The sequence below is a fragment of the Euprymna scolopes genome, chromosome 15 (genome assembly GCF_053919585.1).
Source record: "Euprymna scolopes isolate OS-2025 chromosome 15, ASM5391958v1, whole genome shotgun sequence".
In the NCBI taxonomy this organism is placed as follows: Eukaryota; Metazoa; Mollusca; class Cephalopoda; order Sepiida; family Sepiolidae; genus Euprymna; species Euprymna scolopes.
In genome coordinates, this window is record NC_136496.1 from 71,757,636 (window position 1) to 71,779,798 (window position 22,163).

The 22,163-nt window shown below is 34.4% G+C and overlaps 1 protein-coding gene across 7 annotated transcripts in view; it reads right to left on the minus strand.

Moving 5' to 3' along the window:
- LOC145293895 (coiled-coil domain-containing protein 73-like) overlaps positions 1-22,163 on the minus strand; it is a 278,863-nt gene that overhangs the window by 37,268 nt on the left and 219,432 nt on the right. For 4 of the 7 annotated variants that reach the window (XM_080140665.1, XM_080140667.1, XM_080140663.1 and 1 more), the window contains 3 exons: positions 16,766-16,971; positions 13,314-13,373; positions 4,091-4,432 (listed from right to left, as the gene is read on the minus strand). In XM_080140665.1, the coding sequence (XP_079996791.1) occupies positions 4,091-4,432; positions 13,314-13,373; positions 16,766-16,971 (608 nt within the window). The remainder of the gene's footprint in view (positions 1-4,090; positions 4,433-13,313; positions 13,374-16,765; positions 16,972-22,163) is intronic. The other 3 variants (XM_080140668.1, XM_080140669.1, XM_080140666.1) reach the window with 2 other exon arrangements.

Here is a 22,163-nt window from a genome sequence, read left to right on the forward strand (position 1 = left end):
ATATTGCAAGTGCCACCTTGATACCAAACTCGACTCTTTCTGTACAAACCCCGATGAGTGTTAATACAGAGGAGGTTAGCGCTTTTGTCCTTTACCGGAATCTGTATGTAAGCGTTGCTTAGGTCGATCTTAGAAAAATACTTGCCGCCATTTAATTTCGTTAACACTTCTTCTAGACTAGGTAATGGATAGTGAAAATCTTTTAAGGACCCGTTGAGGCTGGTTGCGAAGTCTGCGCAAACGCGAATTTCCCGGACCTTTTCTTAACGTAAACTACCGGAGCAGCCCACTCACTATATTCAATTTTAGCCAGTATACCGATGCTTTCTAATCTGTCTAGTTCCTGATTTATTTTGTTCAGGGAAGTGAACGAGACATTACGTTTCTTTTTAAACATCGGTTGTGTGCCAGGTTTCAACTTAAAATCTGCGGCCATTTTTGTACCAGGCCAGGAGTAAATACGTTTGTGAATTATTTTTTAAAACAAGTTATCACTTTCTCCGTTTCTGCTGGGAGGGTATCTATTTTCTTGCAGAATGTGGATATAGGAAGATCCCAGAGACGAAACTCCTCCATGCTGTTAGAACCGAACAGGTTCTCACTATCTTTTAGCACATACAATCTTAGTTTTTTTGTTTTCCCCCGTAAAGTGACGTTTGTAATTAATTCACCTTCAAAATGAATTTTTGTACCATTAACGGCCGTCGCTATTTTGTTAATTTTTAACATAGTCGGCTTTCATAATATTTTCCACGTTTTGAGATTTATTATTGAAAGATCCGATCCACTGTATAATTTTGAGATTTATTATTGAAAGATCCGATCCACTGTCTAATTGGAATTGCCTTGCCGAAAATGTTAACCATTAGATATTTGTGTAGATTTTCATCTACAACGTCCTTAGTTCTGGTTTGACATACACAGCTTCCATTCTGAGTTTTCCTACAGTGCGAACTTTTATGACCGATCTTATTGCATAAATGGCATCTTTTTGTTAAAAATGGGCAATCCCTTACCCAATGTATTCCATCACATCTGAAACAAGCGCTCGGTGCTTTTAGTTTTTCTGAGTTTCGATGGTTAGTGTCTGTGAGCCATTTCAACATTTTTTTCTTAGTTATTTTTTTATATTCGTGATGCCTGCTTCGATATTTCTTGCATCTTTTTTTATAATTTTTACTTTTTGACAATCCTCGGTCAATTTTTGAAGTGTTAAGTTTGGTTCAGTTTTTAATTTTGTAAGGACTCTGCGCCTGATTTCCGCATTTTTTTCCGAGGTTAACCCTTGCACAAACACAACACATTTAAAATTGTCTGCTGTTAGTTCAGACAACTTAAAGTCATCAAAGTGTTTGTTCACTACAGCTGCGTAGGTGGCAAAATCGTCATGATCGTCTTTTACCACATTCAAACATCTCCAATGCTTATGGAAAAGAGACGTTTTTGGCAAGAAAAGTTCTGTTAACAAATTTACCATCTCATTGAATGATAAATCTGCTGTTTTCCGAGACAAGATGTAATCCACGAATTTATCATGCTCAGCCGTTTCCAATTTTCTTAGTAGAAGTCTGGTTTTCTTTTGATCAGACCAGTTGCTGCAGTCAATATTAAAAAAATCTTCATAATACCAAAAATACACTGCAAATGATTTTTCCTCTTCCTCGTATTTAAAATTGTCTATCGTGGTCCATATTGTATTCTGAGAAAATGCTGAATTGCTTTCCACGTTCGCATTATTTTTAACAACTTCTGTAAGTAATTCCTCTGTTCGTAATTGACGTTCGGCTAACTGTTTTTCGGTTCGTATTTGACATTCCGCTAACTGTTTTTGCAATTCCTTTTGCTGTTCCTTGAATCGTATTTGACGTTCAGTCCAGTGTTTTTCGGATTGTGACTGATGCTTTACGGCATCGATATGCAACTTGGTTAAATGTTCCAACGCTACTTTCAATTCGTCCATTTTGCTTTTTCAGCATTTGCAATTTCAAAATGTTCGCTTAATTTTACAAAACCGTTTTATTCTTTCTTATTGATTCCTCCAGACAATAAAACGAACAGAGAAAAACCCATAAATATATAAAAAGTTTATTGTCTAAAAAAAAAAAAAAATCACGTGTATATTCTTCTCCAGTGAAAAAAAAAGTAATGCCCGATTTTAGCAGCAAAAACCACAAGTGGCAAATTCTTTTTCCAAAAGTATAAAAATTTACCTTTGTCTGTCGCGACGAACCTTTTTCTTTTTGCACAAGTACAGTGCTATCTTTGAAAGTCGTGACAAACTTTTTTCTTTTCAACTCTTTTTTTTCGGTAATGATATGCGTTTTTTTTTATTTACCATGAACCTTTCAGTTGCAAGTGTTATGTTAGACACTTCCTTAGACTTGATAACATTTGAGTTCGATGTCGTTAGTATTTTTAGAATACTATTTCAACGCGAGTATTTTTTTTTCAATGTTGTTACTGGTCTCGATTTTAGTATGCTCCTTGAATCCAATGTCGTCAGTGTTTAGTTTTTTAGAACACTGTTTTTAAATGTAGTACATTCCCCGAATCCAATGTCGCCAGTGTTATGACTTGCAATAAGCCACAAAGAAAACAGAACAATGGAATAGAGTTTAAACAATGTATTACTGGAACAACAACGTAAAAAGGTTACAACTGAAAAGAGTAGTAAATGTCACTGAGCAGGCAAGGATAGCTCTGGTGTTTAATCCACATCTGGGATCAAAAGGTCTATGGTTTATATAATGGATAGAACAGTCCATTTGGAGAGTGATTCTCCCACAACAGGTACATACCAATATACAAATATAATAAAAAAAAAATGATAAACGTAAGGCAATACATAAATTCAGTAATTCACAATAGGAAAATACATTATAAGCAGATATAAAATATACACATACACATATACATACACAAATGTACCCTAAAACTATATATTTTATTTAACTTTGAACTGTCATCAATTATTTCTTTTATATATATATATATATATATATATATATATATATATATATATATATATATATATATATATATATATATTACATACTCCAACTCATATAGTAAGCTTAATGGATATTAGACATTTCAGTCGTACAATAAACCTATCAAAGCCATGACCTCTCTAAGACTCAAAATTCACAACTTGGGAATTCTGAGTGAAATCTTGTCAATGTTTAGTGTCCCACGACGCGCCTCTGCTGTACAAAAGAGTGGATAACTTCTGAGTTGGTCAGTTTGGGCCTGTTGCTGTGAAATAGACTTCTTTCAAGTGTTCAAAAAATCACGACACAACAAACGATTAACATATTCAAAGCAAATGTATTTTTGGGACTTTGAAGAAATTTACATTAATACAATTTAATATATATATATATATATATATATATATATATATATATATATATATATATATATATATATATAAGAAAATTAAAACTGTAAGTTGAACTTTACAATCAAAATTTATTGTTCCACTGAATACTCCAAAAAGCAATTTACAAAGTCCTTATTCCACTGAGTTTCAAAGAATGCTATTGTTATTCTTCTCATCAGAGGATAGAAAGAAATCAGAAAATTATATTTATAGCATTAAGTGAAACCGCAATTTATTGTAATTATAAATTACCAAGAAAAGAAGTGAAAAAATGTTGGATATGTAAAAAAATATATAAAAACAAACCGCACATGTTTAATTGCATAGTTTCATTATAATTTTCATTTGCCAATATCTTTTCTCTGATGAAAAGAACGCATTTCTTTGAAACTCTGCAGATTAAGAAAATTTCAATATATGTTATTCGAGTATCCTGTCGAACAATAAATTCATGTAAAATATAATTTTTCAGTCTAAGTAAGAGTAAAGAAATATACAGTTTATATCATCAAGGTAAAGAAATTCCTGAACATATTTTCTATGTTTATCTATTTGCTGGTAATAAAGATTTGTATTCATGCAAACATAATTTGGCTACACATTAGCAGACATATCTCAGTTCCAGCTGAATTTCGTCAAGCCGTTATCTTATAATGAAGGTGGAGGCATAAATTATTAGTTGATATTGTAACTAACTAAATACCTAACCTCTTTTTTCCATTGTTTCTTTTGTTCTTCATGTTTGATTTTCTCAGTTTCAAGAGTCATAGTAAGTTGGTGGACTTGTTCTTCCATCTCCTTGGCATGCATTCTTTGTTCCTGAAATTCTTGCTTTGATGCATTAATTTTGGCTTTTTGTTCTTCATGCTCAACTTTTTCAGTTTCAAGAGTTATAGTAAGTTGACGAACTTGTTCCTGAAGAGGTTTGAATTGTTCTTCCATCTCCTTGACTCGCATTCTTTGTTCTTCGAGTTCTTGCTTGGATGCATTAACTTTGGCTTTTTGTTCTTCGAGAAGTTTCAGTGCTTCAAAGAGATTGTCAGCAACTGACTGAAATAGAATGATACAAAAGTCACATATGGTTAAAATCATAATAATTGGCAATCATTATCACCAAAAAGTAATGCACTATTAACCCCATTTGAGGGATCATGGTGTAGAGGGAAGAGAAAAATGCCAACTGTTTATGTAAATTCTATTTCTTAATTTGTATTATCCAATCAGGTGATTTTTGCATATTGTTGTAGATTAAATAAATCCCCCTTCCTTCTTGGTTCTATTTGAAGGAGAAAATTTGAAAATTATATCAGTCTTATACTGTTTACTACTATGCTGCTTTTAATATAGCATGCCTATTTATCTCCCCTTTTCATTAGGTGAGGGATTAGTAAGGCCACCATACTTAACTTGCTTTTACTTGTGTGTGTGTGTGTGTGTGTGTGTGTGTGTGTGTGTGTTTGTTTGTTTCTGGTATGAAAACATTTCTTACGGTTCACCAGCGTCTCTTTATCTTTTACACAACAATAACCAATTTTCGATGTAGTTTAAAAATCACTAGAAGTAAGGATTGTAAATTTTTTTAGTGATTTTGTCGAGGCTCAATTTTTGTTTTCACTCTTACTTGTTACCTAAGGTACATTACTGTTAAAGTGATACAATAACAATCCCTTTTCTCTTAATTCTTGTATGAGGCTTTAGTTTTGGCTTGACTTGGGATCCCTAACTAGAAAGATGGGAACTTGTTGGAAGCAACTAACCAGAAGTTACAACATCTTGAAACCAGGTCGTCTATTTCTTTCTTCCTTTCTCTAGTATAAAGTTTGGTGGTTTTGTTACAAGAACAAGTCGCCTGTTCTTGTAAGTGAGTAAATATGAGATAGCATAGCCAAGGATTTGAACTTGCGAAGCTAGATTTGGAATTGAGAATTCCGATCATAAGTTAAAATAAATAATATGGAATGTTATTGAAAATGGAATGTAGAATTACCATTGTTTAGTTCACATAAAATAGATATCTGTTTATTGAAAAAGGAATGTAATGATGAATTTTGTTTCTGTTAAAGAAATGAAATTAAAATAAGGAATTTAAAAATGAACAATGGAAAATGTTATTTGTAAAGTGGGCTAGAAAAACAGGTTAGAGAAATCGGGTTGTAAACATGGGAAGAGCGATGCATGCTTGAAAATGTGAGGTGTGTCAGGCCGCGTATATAATATGCAATGACATCATGAGTTTTCAATATAGTTGGAGCTTGGCAAAAAGTGAGAGAGTCGGTCAGTTAGTCAGGAGAGAAGTCAGAGACAGAGTTGACATGGAACCTTGGAAGCGAAGGGGAGAAGAAAGAATCATGTAGAGACTTGAATTCCTTGATGCAAAGTCATTGACCGGTCGAAATGGAATAAACGAACAACTTCATCTTTTTGTATCTGCGTCTTTGTGTTATGTTATTCCCTATCTCAGTTGGTTACATTTCCGACACGTTTCCCAGACCAGCAAGATCAACATGCCTCACTTCTAGATCTCTTTCTGACAACGGTTCCCAATGTACAACAAATGCCCACAGCCCACTCGGGAATGCTGATCACGCTGTGATAATGGTAGAAATCAGCCTAAATTCTCGCCCTAAAACTGAAGACCCACTACTCAAAACAACGAGGTATTACAAAAAGGCTGATTGGGAAGCCATCAGGGAGCTCATCAGAGATGCCCCATGGCAAAATATCTTTACTCTTCCAGCGGAACAGTGTGCAAATGAGACCACTGAATGGTTCAAAACTGCTATTGAAGCACATGTTCCCGCACGGAAATTCTATAGCAAGCCCCACTCTCCCCAATGGTTTACTTCTGCTTGTGCAGCTGCCATTTGTCAAAGGCAGCATGCGTTCCGCAGATTCAGCCGACATAAGTCCAGCTCAAATAAACAGAAGTTTATAGAAGCTAGAAATAATTGTAAGAGAGTGATAGAGACAGCTAAGACAGATTACTCTGAAACCACCAGAAAACGCATCGAAGCACAGAAATTAGGAACCCGGGATTTTTGGAAAATCTACAACAGCGTAGTAAATAATGGACAGTCAACTATTCCCCCACTATCAAACAATCATGAGGTTGCTTGCACGGCAACTGACAAGGCTAATCTGCTTGCCAGTCGGTTTGCCTCAAACTCCACACTGAACTCGGTACACCACTCACTCCCTGATTTTCCTCTGCGAACAGACGCCACACTAGACGATTTGAAAATCACTCCTTCTCAGGTACATGCTATTATAAAAAACCTAGACACCTCAAAAGCATGTAGACCAGATCTCATCCCGGCTGTGCTATTAAAAAAATGCTCTGCCGAGGTTGCTCCAGTTCTGTCCAAACTTTACAATAAATGCCTTAACGAATCTTGTTTTCCCGACTGCTGGAAAACCGCCTCTGTGGTACCAGTCTTCAAGAATTCTGGTGAAAGAACTGACCCACTAAATTATCGCCCCATTAGTCTCCTCCCGCTTTTCGCCAAAATATTTGAGTCCTTAGTTAATCAAGCCCTAGTCCAGCACCTAACAGCTGCTAAACTCCTAACTGACAAACAATATGGATTCAGGCAAGCCCGTTCAACAGCAGATATCTTAACTGTAGTTTCTGAACGTATATACCGTTCATTGGATAAAACAGGGGAGGGTAGAGCGGTGGCACTTGATATATCTAAGGCTTTTGACAGGGTATGGCACGATGGTCTTCTAAGGAAAATTAGATCATATGGAATCACTGGAAGAATTCATAATGTAATTAAATCCTTCTTAAGTAAGAGAAAAATCAAAGTTGTCCTCGACGGTCGTACATCCAAACAATATGACATAAATGCGGGAGTACCTCAGGGGTCTATACTTGGACCTCTATTATTCCTGATATTCATAAACGACCTCCCTGATAAAATTGTTTCAGAGATATATTTATGATAGAGATATATTTGCCGATGACACCACTCTCTATAACAGATATGAGGGGAAAACAAATGAACACATATCCAAGGAAATGGCAGAAACACTAGAAGATGACCTCCAATCCGTAGTGGAATGGGGACAAAAATGGTTGGTCACATTCAATGCTGCTAAGACTAAGCTTGTTTTCTTCAATAACTACAAGAAACCTTCTCTACCACCAATAGCAATGGCCAAGAACACATTGCCTGAAAGTACTTCTTTTAAACACCTCGGCCTAACGTTTACAGGGAATATGAACTGGAATAGATACATTGAGAGCATTGCCAAGACTGCTGCAAGGAAGGTTGGCTCCCTCTACCGTGCTAGAAAACTACTTATGCCTGACAGTATCCTATACCTCTATAAGGCAACCATTCGCCCATGTATGGAGTACTGTTGTCACATCTGGGCTGGTGCATCTGCTGCTTGTCTCTCGCTCCTGGACAGGGTTCAAAAGAGAGTCGCCAACCTGATAGGTCCTGAACTGTCATCTAGGCTTCAGCCTCTGTCCCATCGACGAGATGTTGCATCCCTCTGCCTGTTCTACAAATACTTTAATGGTGAATGCTCTGACGAACTGCAAACACTTGTACCTCCCCGACGTAACTACCCCCGACAAACCCGACAAGCTACTAAGTCTCATCCCTTTACAGTAGAGATCCCAAGGTGCAAGAAAACCTTTTACTCCAATAGTTTCTTCCCCAGAACTGCGGGTCTTTGGAACTCCCTTCCGGGATTCTGCTTTCCCAACTGCAATGATATGCAGAAGTTCAAGTGTAATGTTAACAAACATCTTTCTACTCATCTCCCTCCATAATTACCCCGCTAATTAAGTCCCTGATAGTAGCCCTCTGCTTCAAAGTGGCACTGTGCCTTGTTTGGGGTGAAAATTGAATAAAATAAAAAAAAATAAAAATGTTATTCAACAGAAAAGGTATTGTCAATTTATATTATAAGAACTTTGTGAAAATCATCATCTCAAAAATAGGTAAAGAAATATGTGTGTCAATGTTATAGAAACCCTCCCACATTCAGAACTGTCAACAGTATAAATGTCAAACTATCTCCTCTAACTATCAATCTATCTATCGATATATCTATATCTTCCCTCATCCAAAGAGTAATACATGTCTCTATAAAATGTCCCTGTCTCTGTGTTAAATATATCAATCTCTCTCCAATATGATCTCTCCACAATATGAACACTCACAACGAATAAAATATACCTATATCTCTCTCTAAACATGAACACTCTAATACGAACAGTCAACAACAATATATAAAACATACGTCATCCCTTCTAAAATAACACCCAGTATGCAACAGTTTACTAACAACTAAAATTGTATTGAGGTACTTGTGATCTAAAATGTAAAAGAACAAGTTACTCACAAGCATTAGCACGTCTGTTTCGACGATCAAGAGAAGGAAAAAAGAAAAGAGGAATGTGAGGTTGTGGATTTGTTATATATGTACCATTAATTTGTATATGTTGGAGAGAAAAGATGATAAAAAGACTGAATTAGAAAGGACAGTGGATCCAATTTTTGACAGCTGAGGGTGAGCAGAGACATTGATAGTTAGTGTAGATTGAGGTAATAAGGAATCAGTATGAATTGAGGAGTTCGTGTAAAGAAGTTCAGACATTTTGTTTTTCATATCAGATGGCAGTGCTTTTTAATAAGGAAATTTGCTACACCACATATTAGTGTTGAGAGAGCATGGACTTATAACTAGTTCTGGCACGGTCACATAGAAAACAAGCAGTTGTCTATACTCTGAATATTGTCTTTTCTATACACACTGATGTAGTCTTACTTGGCTAAGGTATTAGACGGCCATGTCTTTGGAAATGTATCAAGAACCATACTGAAAATTAATATAAATGGTCATAAAAGAATGTCAAAATCGAAGAAAGAATGAATTGAAAAGGAAAGAAGAACAAATCAATAGGATGGCTCATGCAAACTAGTAGTGCCCATCTAGTTTGTAAATTTTCAAATTTACCACAGTTCAAGTGTTACTATGTGACACTGATTTTTTCTTGTGATAGTTAAATAATGAAGATAATAATGATTCTAGGTAAAGAAGGAAGATAATTTTTCTCGTTAAAGAACAGACATAATAATTTTTTCTAATTAAAGAAGGAAGATACTAGTTCTTCTAGTTAAAGAAAGGACACAATAATTTTTCTAGTTAAAGAAGGGAGATACCACTTTTTTTTTTTTAGTTAAAGAAGGGGTATAGTTTCTTTAAAGAAGGGACATAATATTTTTTTTCTTAAAGAAAAGACGATAAATTTTCTAGTTAAAGAAGAGAGATAATAATTTTCTAATTAAAAATGAGATAAAAATTATTAAAAAAGGTATTAAAGAAGAGAGATAATAATTTTCTCGTTAAGAAAGAGAGATTAATAATTTCCTAGGTAAAGAAGGAATATAATAATAAAATAACTAAGCTAAAATACTCAAATATATACAGCCCAAAAGCTCATGAACTCTAATGAAAAACAACAAAAAAAAAAACAAAAAAAAAAACAGTTCAATCGGATGAGAGTAAACTAAAACAACACAATCGATTATGATTAATCGAAGAACTACTTCCTAAATTTATTCAAGCAAGACGATTACATATTTTACCTATTGTAATGGCAAAGATAAAAAAAATGATTCAGCTGGAAATTTTAGAAAAGATCACTCGGGGGAAGCAATTGGGCTTCACCAATACAAAACCCGATGGGGATATTAGAATATGCGATGACTACAAAATTGGCGTCAACCACTAGATAGGTTCAGATTCGTTTCCCTTACCGAATATTGAAACTAGTGTTGGGATGATTAATCAGAATTGGAATCATGAATCAGAAAAATCAGAGCTTTTTGGGGCATTGGAATTGGAAAAATTTCTGCCTATTTTCCGATGCCAAAACCGATTCCTTTAATTATCTTTTTTATTTGATTTTCGTTTAAGAAACATCTTCCACTGCTGATAGTAATAATGAAATAATAAATATTTATTGATTTAAACTTCCAGTAAGACTAAAATCTCTAGGTCATCCCATCACAAGTGTGTTTTTACGTCTGAGAAAATATATGCACAGTTAAGATGTATTTTTTTTACAGTAATCGGGACAAAATAACACTTTTATAGTTAAATATTTAGAGATTTATAAAAATCGGAATTGGTAATTGTATCGGAATCAAGAAAAATATTGGAATCGTCCCATCACTAATTGAAACCGTCAGTCATTAATTAGCAATTATGAAACACTTTACAAAAATTAAAGTCGGCATACAATCATATTTGATTGATTTGAATAACCAATTTAAAGAAATTACAACACTGAACATTCCTGTAGGATTATTGAGTTGTCTCGTTTGCTGTTTGGAATTACAACTGTAAGCCCTATTTTTCAAAGAGCCATCGAGAAAGTCTTTTTAGAAAAGTATAAACATGATAATACATCAGGACAGTATATGCTTTGGTGCCAGTATCAGAGATGAATTAACGACAAGTTTTTCAAAAATTAAAACAGACAAGAATGAGAGTAAATAGAGACAAATGTAAATTAGATTGTGAAAAAATATCTGATCAAGGATATCAAATATCTAGAGAAGGGATGCGTAACCAGCAAAATTGCAAAAATGGAAAATCCAATGAACAAGAAAGAATTAGAAACCTTCCTGAGATTAATTAATACCTACAGATATCTTCATAGTAAACTATTTTAACAATTTACTGAATGTGTAAAATAATATAGAATTTACGTGGATAGAGAAACAAATCAAATCCTTTCTGGACCAGAGAAAAATCCAGGTTGTCCTCGATGGCCGTACATCTAAACAACATGATATTAATGCAGGTGTGCCTCAGTGGTCAATCCTTGGACCTTTATTATTTCAGGTATTCATAAAACACCTCCAAGATAAAATTGTGTCCGAGATGGGTATATTTGATGATGATACTACACTCTATAATAGATATGAGGGAAAAACGATTGAACACGCACCCAAGGTAATGGCAGAAATCGGTAGTAGAATGGGGCTATAAAATGAATGGTAACATTTAATTCTACGAAGACTGTTTCTTTCCTTTAACAATTACAAAAAAACCTTCTCAACCACTGATTGCGATGACAAATAAACCCCTACCTGAGAGCTCATCCTTCAAACTCCTCGGCCTAACATTCACAGCCAACATGAAATGGAGCAAATACATTAAGGATATTGCCAAGACTTCTGCAAAGAAGGTGGGCTCCCTCTGACATGCTAGAAAATTACTTACAAGAGAGAGTATCCTGTATATCTACAAGACCACCATATGCCCATGCATGGAGTATTGTTGCCACATCTGGGCTGGTGCATCTACCACTAGTCTCTCCCTCTTCGACAGGGTTCAAAAAAGAGTCTCCAATATAATAAGTCTCACACTATCAGTCAAACTCCAATCCCTGTCCCATTGCCGCAATGTTATATCTCTGTATCTGTTTTACAAGTACAGTAATGGACTGTGCTCTGATGAATGCATAGTACTTGTGGCTTCTCGATGTACATACTCCTGATTAAGCTGACAAGCAGCAAAATCCCACCCAATCACTGTTAAGGTCCCTAGATACTGGAAAGCCTTTTACTTTAATAGTTTCTTCCCTGGGACTGCTAGATTTTGGAATTTCCTCACAGTTTCTTGATTCTTTGACTGTACTAACGTGTATAAGTTTGAATGGTCTGTGAATAAACATCTTGCTGCTCCCCATAGTCCCCTGTTAGACATGATCCTAAATAGTAGTCTTTTACGTCAAAGTGGGAACATACCTTGCTTGAGGTGTAAAAGAGTGAAAACAAAAGAAAACAGTAAACAGTAAACAAAAAAGATAAAATGAAGTTTTCGAAGAACATTAAAAAAACCTTGACAAAGAAGACGGTAATAAAAAGTTTAGACCCTAAGAAAGAGATTACTTTAACAACAATTGTAAGTGAACATGCGATGAGAGGTGGTTGTATCTCAAGAAGGACATCCAATCATGTGCTTGTCCAGAAAACTCTTATCGGCAGGATGCAATTATTCTAACATAGAAAAGGAAACATCAGCTATAGTTTGGAGTATGGAGACAATAGAGAATATTTTGTTAGGCAAAAAGTTCCTCTTAAAATCAAACCACGAGCCCCTTGAATTCTTATTCAATCTGGGGAAGGAGTGACTCAGGGTAAGATCATCAAAGATTTTATGGTTGGTCATTTAAATCATTGACTTTGATTTTGAAATCATGTATCGTAATGGAAAAAACATTCTGTATGTTAAGATTTCAGAGTAAAAATAGAGAAGAACATGAAAATTCAGAGGATGGAAATATACAACGACAGATGTTCTGTCTCACAAAACACTCGATAGAAAAATCCAACAAGATCCAATATTAAGTAGTATATTATACTTGGATGAATAAGAAAATGTATGGAGTAATTGTACTATAGCGGAGAGACCTTTTAAAAATGCCCACCATAAGTTAATGATGCAAACAAAATTGAAACTACAGGCTTGGTCGCCAGGATATTGTAAATATATTGATGAAAACATAAGAAGATGTCCTAAATGTATGGAAAACAAAATATTTAAACAGACCATATTAAATATGAGGTCCAAAGATGATGGATGAGATTTCATATGGATCATGCACATATCAGAGACAAAGGAAAAGTAGATTGTTCTTGTTTCATCAGCTGTAACTGAGTGTAAGTGGTAATTAATTAAGTTATTCTTAGTTATTATCACCTATAGTAAAGATTGAGTCTTCAACCTCCAGAAGACTGTCACTTTTAATTGACTATCAATTAACAGCTTTATTGAAATTGTCCAGTGACGTGTGGTTTGGAGATAGCTCTGAATATGGTCACTTTTTCTCTTTGTGTAAAAGTAAAAATATAAAAAAAAAAAAAAAAAAACGCAAGCATTTTTTTCTACAACTTACGTCATACTTTTGATTTGAATTCTCTACTTGTGCAAGGATTTCATTCTTTTCAGCATTAACCTGAAATAAAATTACAAAAACAAACAAATAAAAATTTCCAAAATTCTTTACTATTATTTCATTTCTTTTTGTTGTTTTTAGTGGAAAACTATGAGAGGAACCACCTACATGCAAACGAATCCCTAAATATCACATACTCTGTCTATCTTGTTGTAACACTGGACCGCATCCTCTCATCCAAGAAACATGCAAAGAAGACAAGAATGAAAGTTAACTCTTGGAACAAAATTCTACAGAAATTGATAAACTCCACATAGGGGAGCCACAGCACACACATCAAGATGTACTGCCTTGGCTCTGTGCTATTCTATTGCAGAATATGCTTGTTCTATTTAGGAGAGATCAACGCATGCTACAAAACTAAACTCAGCATTGAACAACACCTGCTGTTTTATCACTGATGGCTGAAGCCTACCAACTTGACCAATTTGTACCTCCAGATATGAGACAGGAAGTTGTCGATCGAATAGAAATCATAAAGGCTATCAGTGATGAATGCTATATCTTTCATAGACATGAACTAATGGTCCAACAACTAAAGTCAGCAAAAGGCTTCCTTAGCCATATCGAACCTCTGACAACATCTCAGGAAGAGGCCAGACTATAGCTGTGGATCAGACGGCTGTAGAATGTCCCTCTTCTACTAAGGGAATCTCTTCTTCTGAGCCCCTCCCTCTCTCCTTGTTCAGAAGCACCTTGGCCCCAGTGAAAAACACTCAACTGCCTGAGAACAGGAATGGGGCAATCAAAAGTTGTTATAACCAGATGAGGCTACAAAACTGATCCGACCATTTGTGAATGTAGAAAGAAAGACCATATGATGCAAGTAGATGTTGCCAAGTGTAGGATAACTTACTCTTCTACTTGTGTTTGAAAACAGAGTAGAAAGTGAATGTTGGGTTTACTTTCGGCAACCTCATAATTTTCATTTCCTTTATTTTGTCCTTTAATCTTCCCATTCCATGAGTAATGTTTCTGACAAATAATTGAAGAATTGTTATTTTCTGGGTCAGAATCTATCCATCTAACATTTATTATAGGCTAGTTTTTAACCTTAAAATACTATTTTTTATTTTTATTTCTTAGCTCCTTACATCAAGTGGCTCCATGCCTTGCCTGGAGCGATTTTCAAGAAAGAAAGAAAGAAAAAAAAAAAAAAACACTGCCTTGTCTGCCTCCTGCTGCCCAACTGATGTAGCTTGAAAATTCTTGTAGAGTATAGCAAAAAAAAAAAAAAAAAAAATACAAACAACTGCATGAAAAAGTGGGGAAACTGCTGTATGATGACATGTTTCAAAGACACGCAAAGAAGAAAAAATAAAACTAAACTTTAAATGACCCCTCTACTCCATCTCAACTGTTGTATATTTCATGTGATGCTTTCAGTGTTTCCATTATCTGGACTCACTACATGATGACTGGGTCTGGGTCTAGGCCAAGAATAGGCTGATCAAAAGTTGTCATGACTAGAGATGAAGTTACAAAACTGACTCAATCATGTGTGAATGTAAAAAAGAGGATCGTACAATGCAGGACGGCATTGTCTTCTATTTACTGTCCAACCGATACAGGTTGAAAAATTGCACAAAATACAACAATAATGCAAAGAACTGCGTAAAAAGATGAGAAACTGTTGTATGACCACATACTTCAAGGACATGCAAAGAAAAAGAATAGAAAATTTTTGTAATATCCATTGTCATTCAAAGAATTTTGATAAAGCGATAATGAAAACGTTGGATGCAGTTTTTGTAGTTTTGGATGTAAGATGGACAATATTTGTGCAAATTCTTTTCTAATGACTGCTAAAATATGACAATGCTTTTTAAGCTAATTATTATTAATAGTAGCAATAAGAGTGTTACAATATGATATATTCAACATTCTAAGTGTTTTTCATGCTAAGTTTGGTGCAATTTTGTACAAGAATTTTAAAGCCTATTAGTGTTTATTATTGTGATTATTATTATTATTGTTGTTGTTACTTTCTAAGAGTTCTCACACAGAGCGTCATCAGTGATTGCTTGCTGATAGTAACCAGTGATAATCCCTGAATTTTCAGTACTTTCTGCTTCTTTCGATAAGCACTGCAAATGATTTTGCTTTATGGCAACAGTCATTGACCATTGATTTCCCACCAACAACAATCATTGGTTTTATGAGGCTTGAGTGGCACTAAGTGTTCCCAAAGTTCCAATACTATCCACATCCTTCGAGCAGGGGTCTTATTTATGCTATCCCTCCTTGTTCTTTCCATCCTCCTTGATCCTTCACAATCATTTGTGTAGTATCAACTGAAGTTGATGTCTATATTTTTTAAGTAGATTTTTTGAAGTTTCAATTTTCTTGTTTTTTAAATTTTTTTAAAATTTATTATTATTATTATTATTATTATTATTATTATTATTATTATTATGTGCACGTTAGAAGTTTTCACATTAGTTGTCATTGATTCTCGCTGGCAATGATCATTGGTCTTCTCTTGGATTTGGATGACAATAAGTCTCCCTGAGATTCAAATATTCTCTGCATTCTTACAGTAGAGGTCTGAATAGTGCTCTCCCTCCTTGGTTTTTCCATTCTCCTTCACCCTTAATGATTATTTTGTGTGGTATTAACCAAGGCTGGTACCATTTTTTTTAGGGAGAAGGAGACAGTTTATAAAATTTCTTGCAGTTTCATTTCTTCAGGTTCACTTGGCTGGTTAATGTTTGTAGTTTATGTGGGTTGGTTTCAACACTTGAGGATTTTCCTTAGGACTAGCAGTTTTTATCATTCCCATCTATTGTACAATTTCAGCCCTCCTTTGACTTCAATCTATTCTAGACTTTTTCCAGTTTTTTCTGCGGTTATTGATATTATCTTGACTTTCTCCATGTTCCATTAAGAAAATAAAGTTGAGGCTTCTCTAGGGAATTAAGAAAAAGCAGTCGGTCCAAGTGCAAACTGCAATATACCGATTTCCTGTCGTTGAATACTCTACTCTCTAACTGTTTACTGTTTATGCTTGCTGATTTGGCATTTATAGGTACTTAATGTCCTTCAATTCCTGTGTTGATTTCTGGTAGCTTGGATGTAGAATACCAGCCTATGAAGTCAAGGGTGATTTTGTGACTGGGTTCAAATTTTATGACTGGCAGTAATTGTCACTTCTTACACTGATTATTGCCTAAGCATGAAACACTAATGTCTGTAGGGATAAAAATAATTGTTAATATTTATTTAAAAAATAATATATATATATATATATATATATATATATATATATATATATATATATATATATATGAGATGTTGCATGCTAGTGTGATTAAATGAAATGTGCATACAGAATTCAAAATGATGATATCTAATGAGCAAGAATTTCTTTATACTGTATAAGTTCTACTGACCTTATCCAGTTGTTGTTTGTACCTGTTGAGTTCCATTTGTATATGTCTGAGTTTCAATTTGTCTTCATTTGTGCATTGGCTGTCTACCTTCATTTTGAGTAAGGCCTGTTGACTGGACTCAAGATCTTTCTTATATTGTTTCAATATGCACTTCTGGTGATTATTGACATGCATTAAATTTTGTTGTGCTGCACAGGCATCTTGAACTGGAAAGATAAAGAGTAACAATATTTTCACTTAAGTTTATAACTTAATATTTATTTGAATATGAAAATAGTGTGGTAGTATAATTCCTAGTAATGAAGTAAACAACTTCGAAAGTGTCAAGCAGGGAGTTCTATGTTTTTGAGTTATAAGCCATTTTAGTTTAGAAGCGAAGAGTAGAGTTTTCTGTTGGACAGCTAATCTGTAAAAGTTTTGAATTGTAAAAGCTTTCTGACAAAGTATAGACTTTTCCATAAGATAACCAATCCATAGAAGTCTTGCAGAGCAACGTTTTTTCTCATGCGAAGAACAAAAAGTCTGTGCAAAGTATGTTTTATAGAGTGATTCCAGTTTTTGATTGGTCGGTAGCTGAGCGTCTTTCCATTTGATTGATCAGTTCCTATCACCCCTGTTTACAAATAGAACCTTCCATTTTTCTGTAAAAAAATATTGCAATATATGCTTTTATAAATCTTATGTCTTCTAAAAGCAAAAACATTTCTGCAAATCAGTTTGACAAACTTTCTCATAGTGGGTTATTATGTTGGTTCACTATAGTCAATAATCATTTCCTTTAAACTATAGGGTGGAACGACCAATTTGTCGCCCTAAAGAAAACAACACTACGGCTTTATTTTAAAACTTTTATTGAAAAAAATCAATTCAGGAAACTTGATGATGTATTAGAGCTGACATCTATTCAATGTAGCTGCCTTCAGCCTCAATCACTACCTTGATACGGGTCTGGAACTGAAAGCATGCCTTGTCCACAAGCACCAGTGGGAGTTACCATCGGCGGATGGTGGCAATCAAGTTGGCTTTGGTGTTGTGGAAGGTCATGTTGGTGATGTTCTCGATGTATGACTAAACCACACCAAAGACCATAACCGTGGCTGGAAACTTTGTTTTCATCATCCTGGGCACACCCCTGTTATTCATGGCAATCGAGCGATGCATTTTGAGAGTACTAGCAATGGTCCTGTTGTCATAACTCTGATCGATAGAGAGCAAGAGCTGTACAGCGGCGCAGCTCTGATCGCGCTCATTGAACATTGTGTTACTCTCAGACATGAGAGAAGACTCCTATTGCTCTTGGGATTTGTACACAACTTGACAACTAGTAGATGGTGTACATCAAAAAAGGAAAACCGATTTTCATTAAACAGAAATGAATTAATGTCGTCTTTTCTAGGGCTACAATTTTATCGTTCCACCCTGTGTATCCAAGTTATCTAGCCTGAATTATACCAGCCAACGTAAGAATGGACTCTCTTTTTTTCATATGCAAAATTTATGGATAGTTTTTTTTCAGATGATTATTGTCTTGTGGGAGAAAAATAAGTATGTACCTTAAGTCTATTTAATTATTGAGTAATCTGTAAAATTTAAAAAGGCCAAATTGTAGAAATTGTAAAAATAAACAAATTATGATGTCACTAAGAAGGTTACCAAAAGGAGGTCGATGTTTTGTTTGTCATGCTCCTTGAATTTAAATCATGATATGTTTGCATATGTCAATTGTATTGTTTCTGGGGAGAGATGAGTTATTTTAATATTTTGCAAACAGTGACATGCCAACGTTGTAATCTAGAGAGATGTAAGAGCTCAGCCTGGCACTCCCTCCAGTCATCATCATAACGTTTCACTCCATCCTGCTTTCCAGCTGTCTACAATATGGTTGTCTTCAAGTCTAACATAAACAAGTTTTTGATGAGCCGTTCCATATAAGTTTACAAATTTACGGAAATTCCATTAATAATGATTACTATATTGTCCAATTTCTACTGTACACTCTTTAACCCTTATCCTCGAGTGGCTTCTTGGCCTTGATAAGTGGTGATGCCTATATATATATATATATAAAGAAAAATCTCGATATCCATCGTTGGACATTGTCCGAGGCACCGCTAATAAATACTCATTCAGAATTTTTAAAGCTTCACCTACTTTCTAATTCTACTGATTTCCTTCCATATGTAATGTAATGATATTCAAATATTCACTCGTCCGAATGAGAAATGTAGCCACCCAAGGAGTCTCAAAGAAATGGTGAAATTTATGGAATATATTTTAATGTAAAAAAAACACAAAACTGAATTGGATACTCTTTCTAGAGAACTTGAACACATGATTAAGAACAGAACTTTCGTATAGGGGCTGTTGCTCTTTTTGCATTGTTTAATTTTACCTCAGTTGAAATTCTCAGAAATCAAGGGGCCCCTTCTTGGGGCTAACACTTGATCTCTGTTTGAGATAGATAGATATTCGAATATTTAATTAAAGTTCTCTTTAACCTCTCAAACATCGAGTTATTAAAGAATTTGGGAATATAATTTTCCTCTTCTCAATTAACCATTTAAATAAGTTATAGTATACTTTTCTTGTGATTTTTTGGTATTACTGGATTCCAGGACGAGAATTCCCTTTTGTCGGGTGGAGTATCCAGGTTCATGCTGTTACTTGAGGTAACATCACTTGGAGAAGGTGCAACATTCCTCATAAAAAAACTAGTATGGATTAGCCATACCGAGGAATTCTTGTTTAGGCCATAAATACTATGTGATTTTGAACATTTAGTCAGGATTTACTTGTAAATAAAGTATCCTCATGTGAGATTATCCTGAAAAACCACTGTACTGAAAGACCTTAGACACTAGAGGATTGCGTCTAGTAGACATTTGTGTTAACACATGTGAATTAGCAGGTTACACTGAAGGCATCTTCAGGGCTGTATATTCTTTCTGCAGGAAGGTTTCATTGTCCTCCCACATACAGCATCTGGTATTCCTCAAAAGCTACTCAACCTTGCTTCACTTCGGTAATCTAATGAGAATCCGTGTGTCAATGTGATTATGCAGTATATTTTAATATATAGCAATTTAAAACATTTGATGTTATTATAGATATTTATGTAATATTAAGGCTGGTCATGTCAAATTAAGTCAACTTATTTCTTAAAGTTAAACATCAATAGCATTGCATTTAACAAATCGAAATTTAATTAAGACTAGCGTTTTACTCTTTTTCTTCCATATTTGTGACAGTGACAAATTGCCTTTTGCTTCAGTTGCTTCAGAAGTTGCTCCCCAACAGACTACAATATGTCGATCTTCAAGTCTAAACGAATACTTGTCGAACCGTCATCTTGAAGAATAAATTCCTCAACTAATCTTCTACCTATCCCACCCATTTGATTCCAATCTTCTTGTGATGGCATTCGTCTTAAAATATATTTAACTTTTATATACTCAAGTGGCCTCCGGGCCTTGATAAGTGGTGACTCACTAGTAAAAAAGGAAGTATTTTAAATGCTTTATGAATGTAATATGACATATAATAAACAACTGTCCATACAAAAGGTTTCTTCCTTATTATATAAAAATTGGCATTTATCTCCCTTGCTAGAATTACCTCTTTCATATAACTATGCTTTTTTAAAATAATGAACTTCGTATTTTAAGCTACTCTCTTGGATTATGATAATATACATTATGAGGTAAAATAATTTTAATAATTAATAATTGTTACCGGGGTATTTGACAGGTATTATTATGTTTTTTGTTTTGTTTCTTGTGGGCATGCAATTTTTTGGGATATTTTAGTCAGTTATATTTTTTGATGGACATTTATGAAAATTTTGTTTTGGGGATCGTCCAGATTAAAATGTTTTTTATAAAGGTTCATTGTATGATTTAAAATAGAACAATGCTTTTGAACAGCTGAAAATAACTGTAATACCTTTTAGTATGCTCTTTATTTTGATTGCAGGTATTAAACGTAATGTTGAATTCCTTTAAAAAAAAAATGAAGTAAAAAAAAACTGGAAAGAAACTGAGACATGTGCATGCGAGTATTATGTTTTTTCTAAACAGTTCACTTGTAAGTAAAAAAAAAAAAATATTCGAGCTGAGATCGAAACCTAAACCTAAAGACGTTGCGTCAAGTACGATAACCATTAGACCAGGTTGAAACGATCTTTAAAAAGCGTTTTCAAACCTACTTATTTTTAACATAATGAACCTGTCACGTGAACGATTCACGAATGCACAGTCGTGAAACAGTTAGCAAACAGATAAAAATCCGACCCCCCCCCCATGTACCAATTTTTAATTTTTGACCCCTTACCAATTCTTTTTTCCGGATGAAAACTGATGAAAAAGTTTTCCACATATCTGAATACTATATATAACAAATTTCGTCTGTAGATCAAAAAAATTGTTGAGTATATAGGTTGAGAAGTGTCCTCACACACACACACACACACACACACACACACACACACATACACGCACATTTTCACTTTGCTAATGTTGTTGAAAAAAGTGCAAACAAACGAACAGATGAATGGAAATGAATTAATAAGTCCAATCCCTCCTTTGTCCGGGGGGGGGGAGGGAGAGAAAGAGTAAACAAAATATGCATTGGCTGCATGTAATAATTAACGAATATGTCCATGAAAAGTCTTGAGGATAGGCACCGCCAAAACTTGGGGGGGGGGGCGGTAAGTACTTTTTGACGGACCGTCTTTGTAAAAATCTACCAAAAATCAGATAATTATCCAATCAATACGAAATTTTCAGCGATTATTAAGAGAAGAATGAACTTTATAACAGTGTACTTATTTTTCATAAACAATATTTATATATATATTTTTTTGCTTACAACCCCCCCACTTGTTTTGAGGGGGTTCCAAATATGCTTAAAATAATCATCTGAAACTGAACAAAACATATTATGTTGTTGTAAGGGACGGGATTATAGATTAAAAAAAAAAAAACTTGTTTGCATACCTTATTTTGATGTCTGAATATCAGAACTTCGATTGTGTTTAATTATCCCGCTTTTGAGTTTTGAAGTGTGAAATTCGGTGAATATGTTAAGTAAAATAATTAATTTAAGTTAAGCAAAACAAAAAAAATATTTTAATATTTATACAAAAAAAGCCATTTTAAAATCTTTGATAAATAAATTAACAATTTCTTTTTAGCGAGCCGAATAATGCATGATCATTATTAAACAGGGCATGCTTTGAAGAATCGATACAAAAAAAAAATCCGATAAATATTGTGCCCTTTGTGTTAAAAATATCATTATTTTTTCGGTCAAGTTTGGAAACGTTTGCCGCCTTTCGACTACGGTGGACCAAACGCGCTGAAATAATTTTTTTTTATTCTGCTTTAAATTGCCCCCCTCC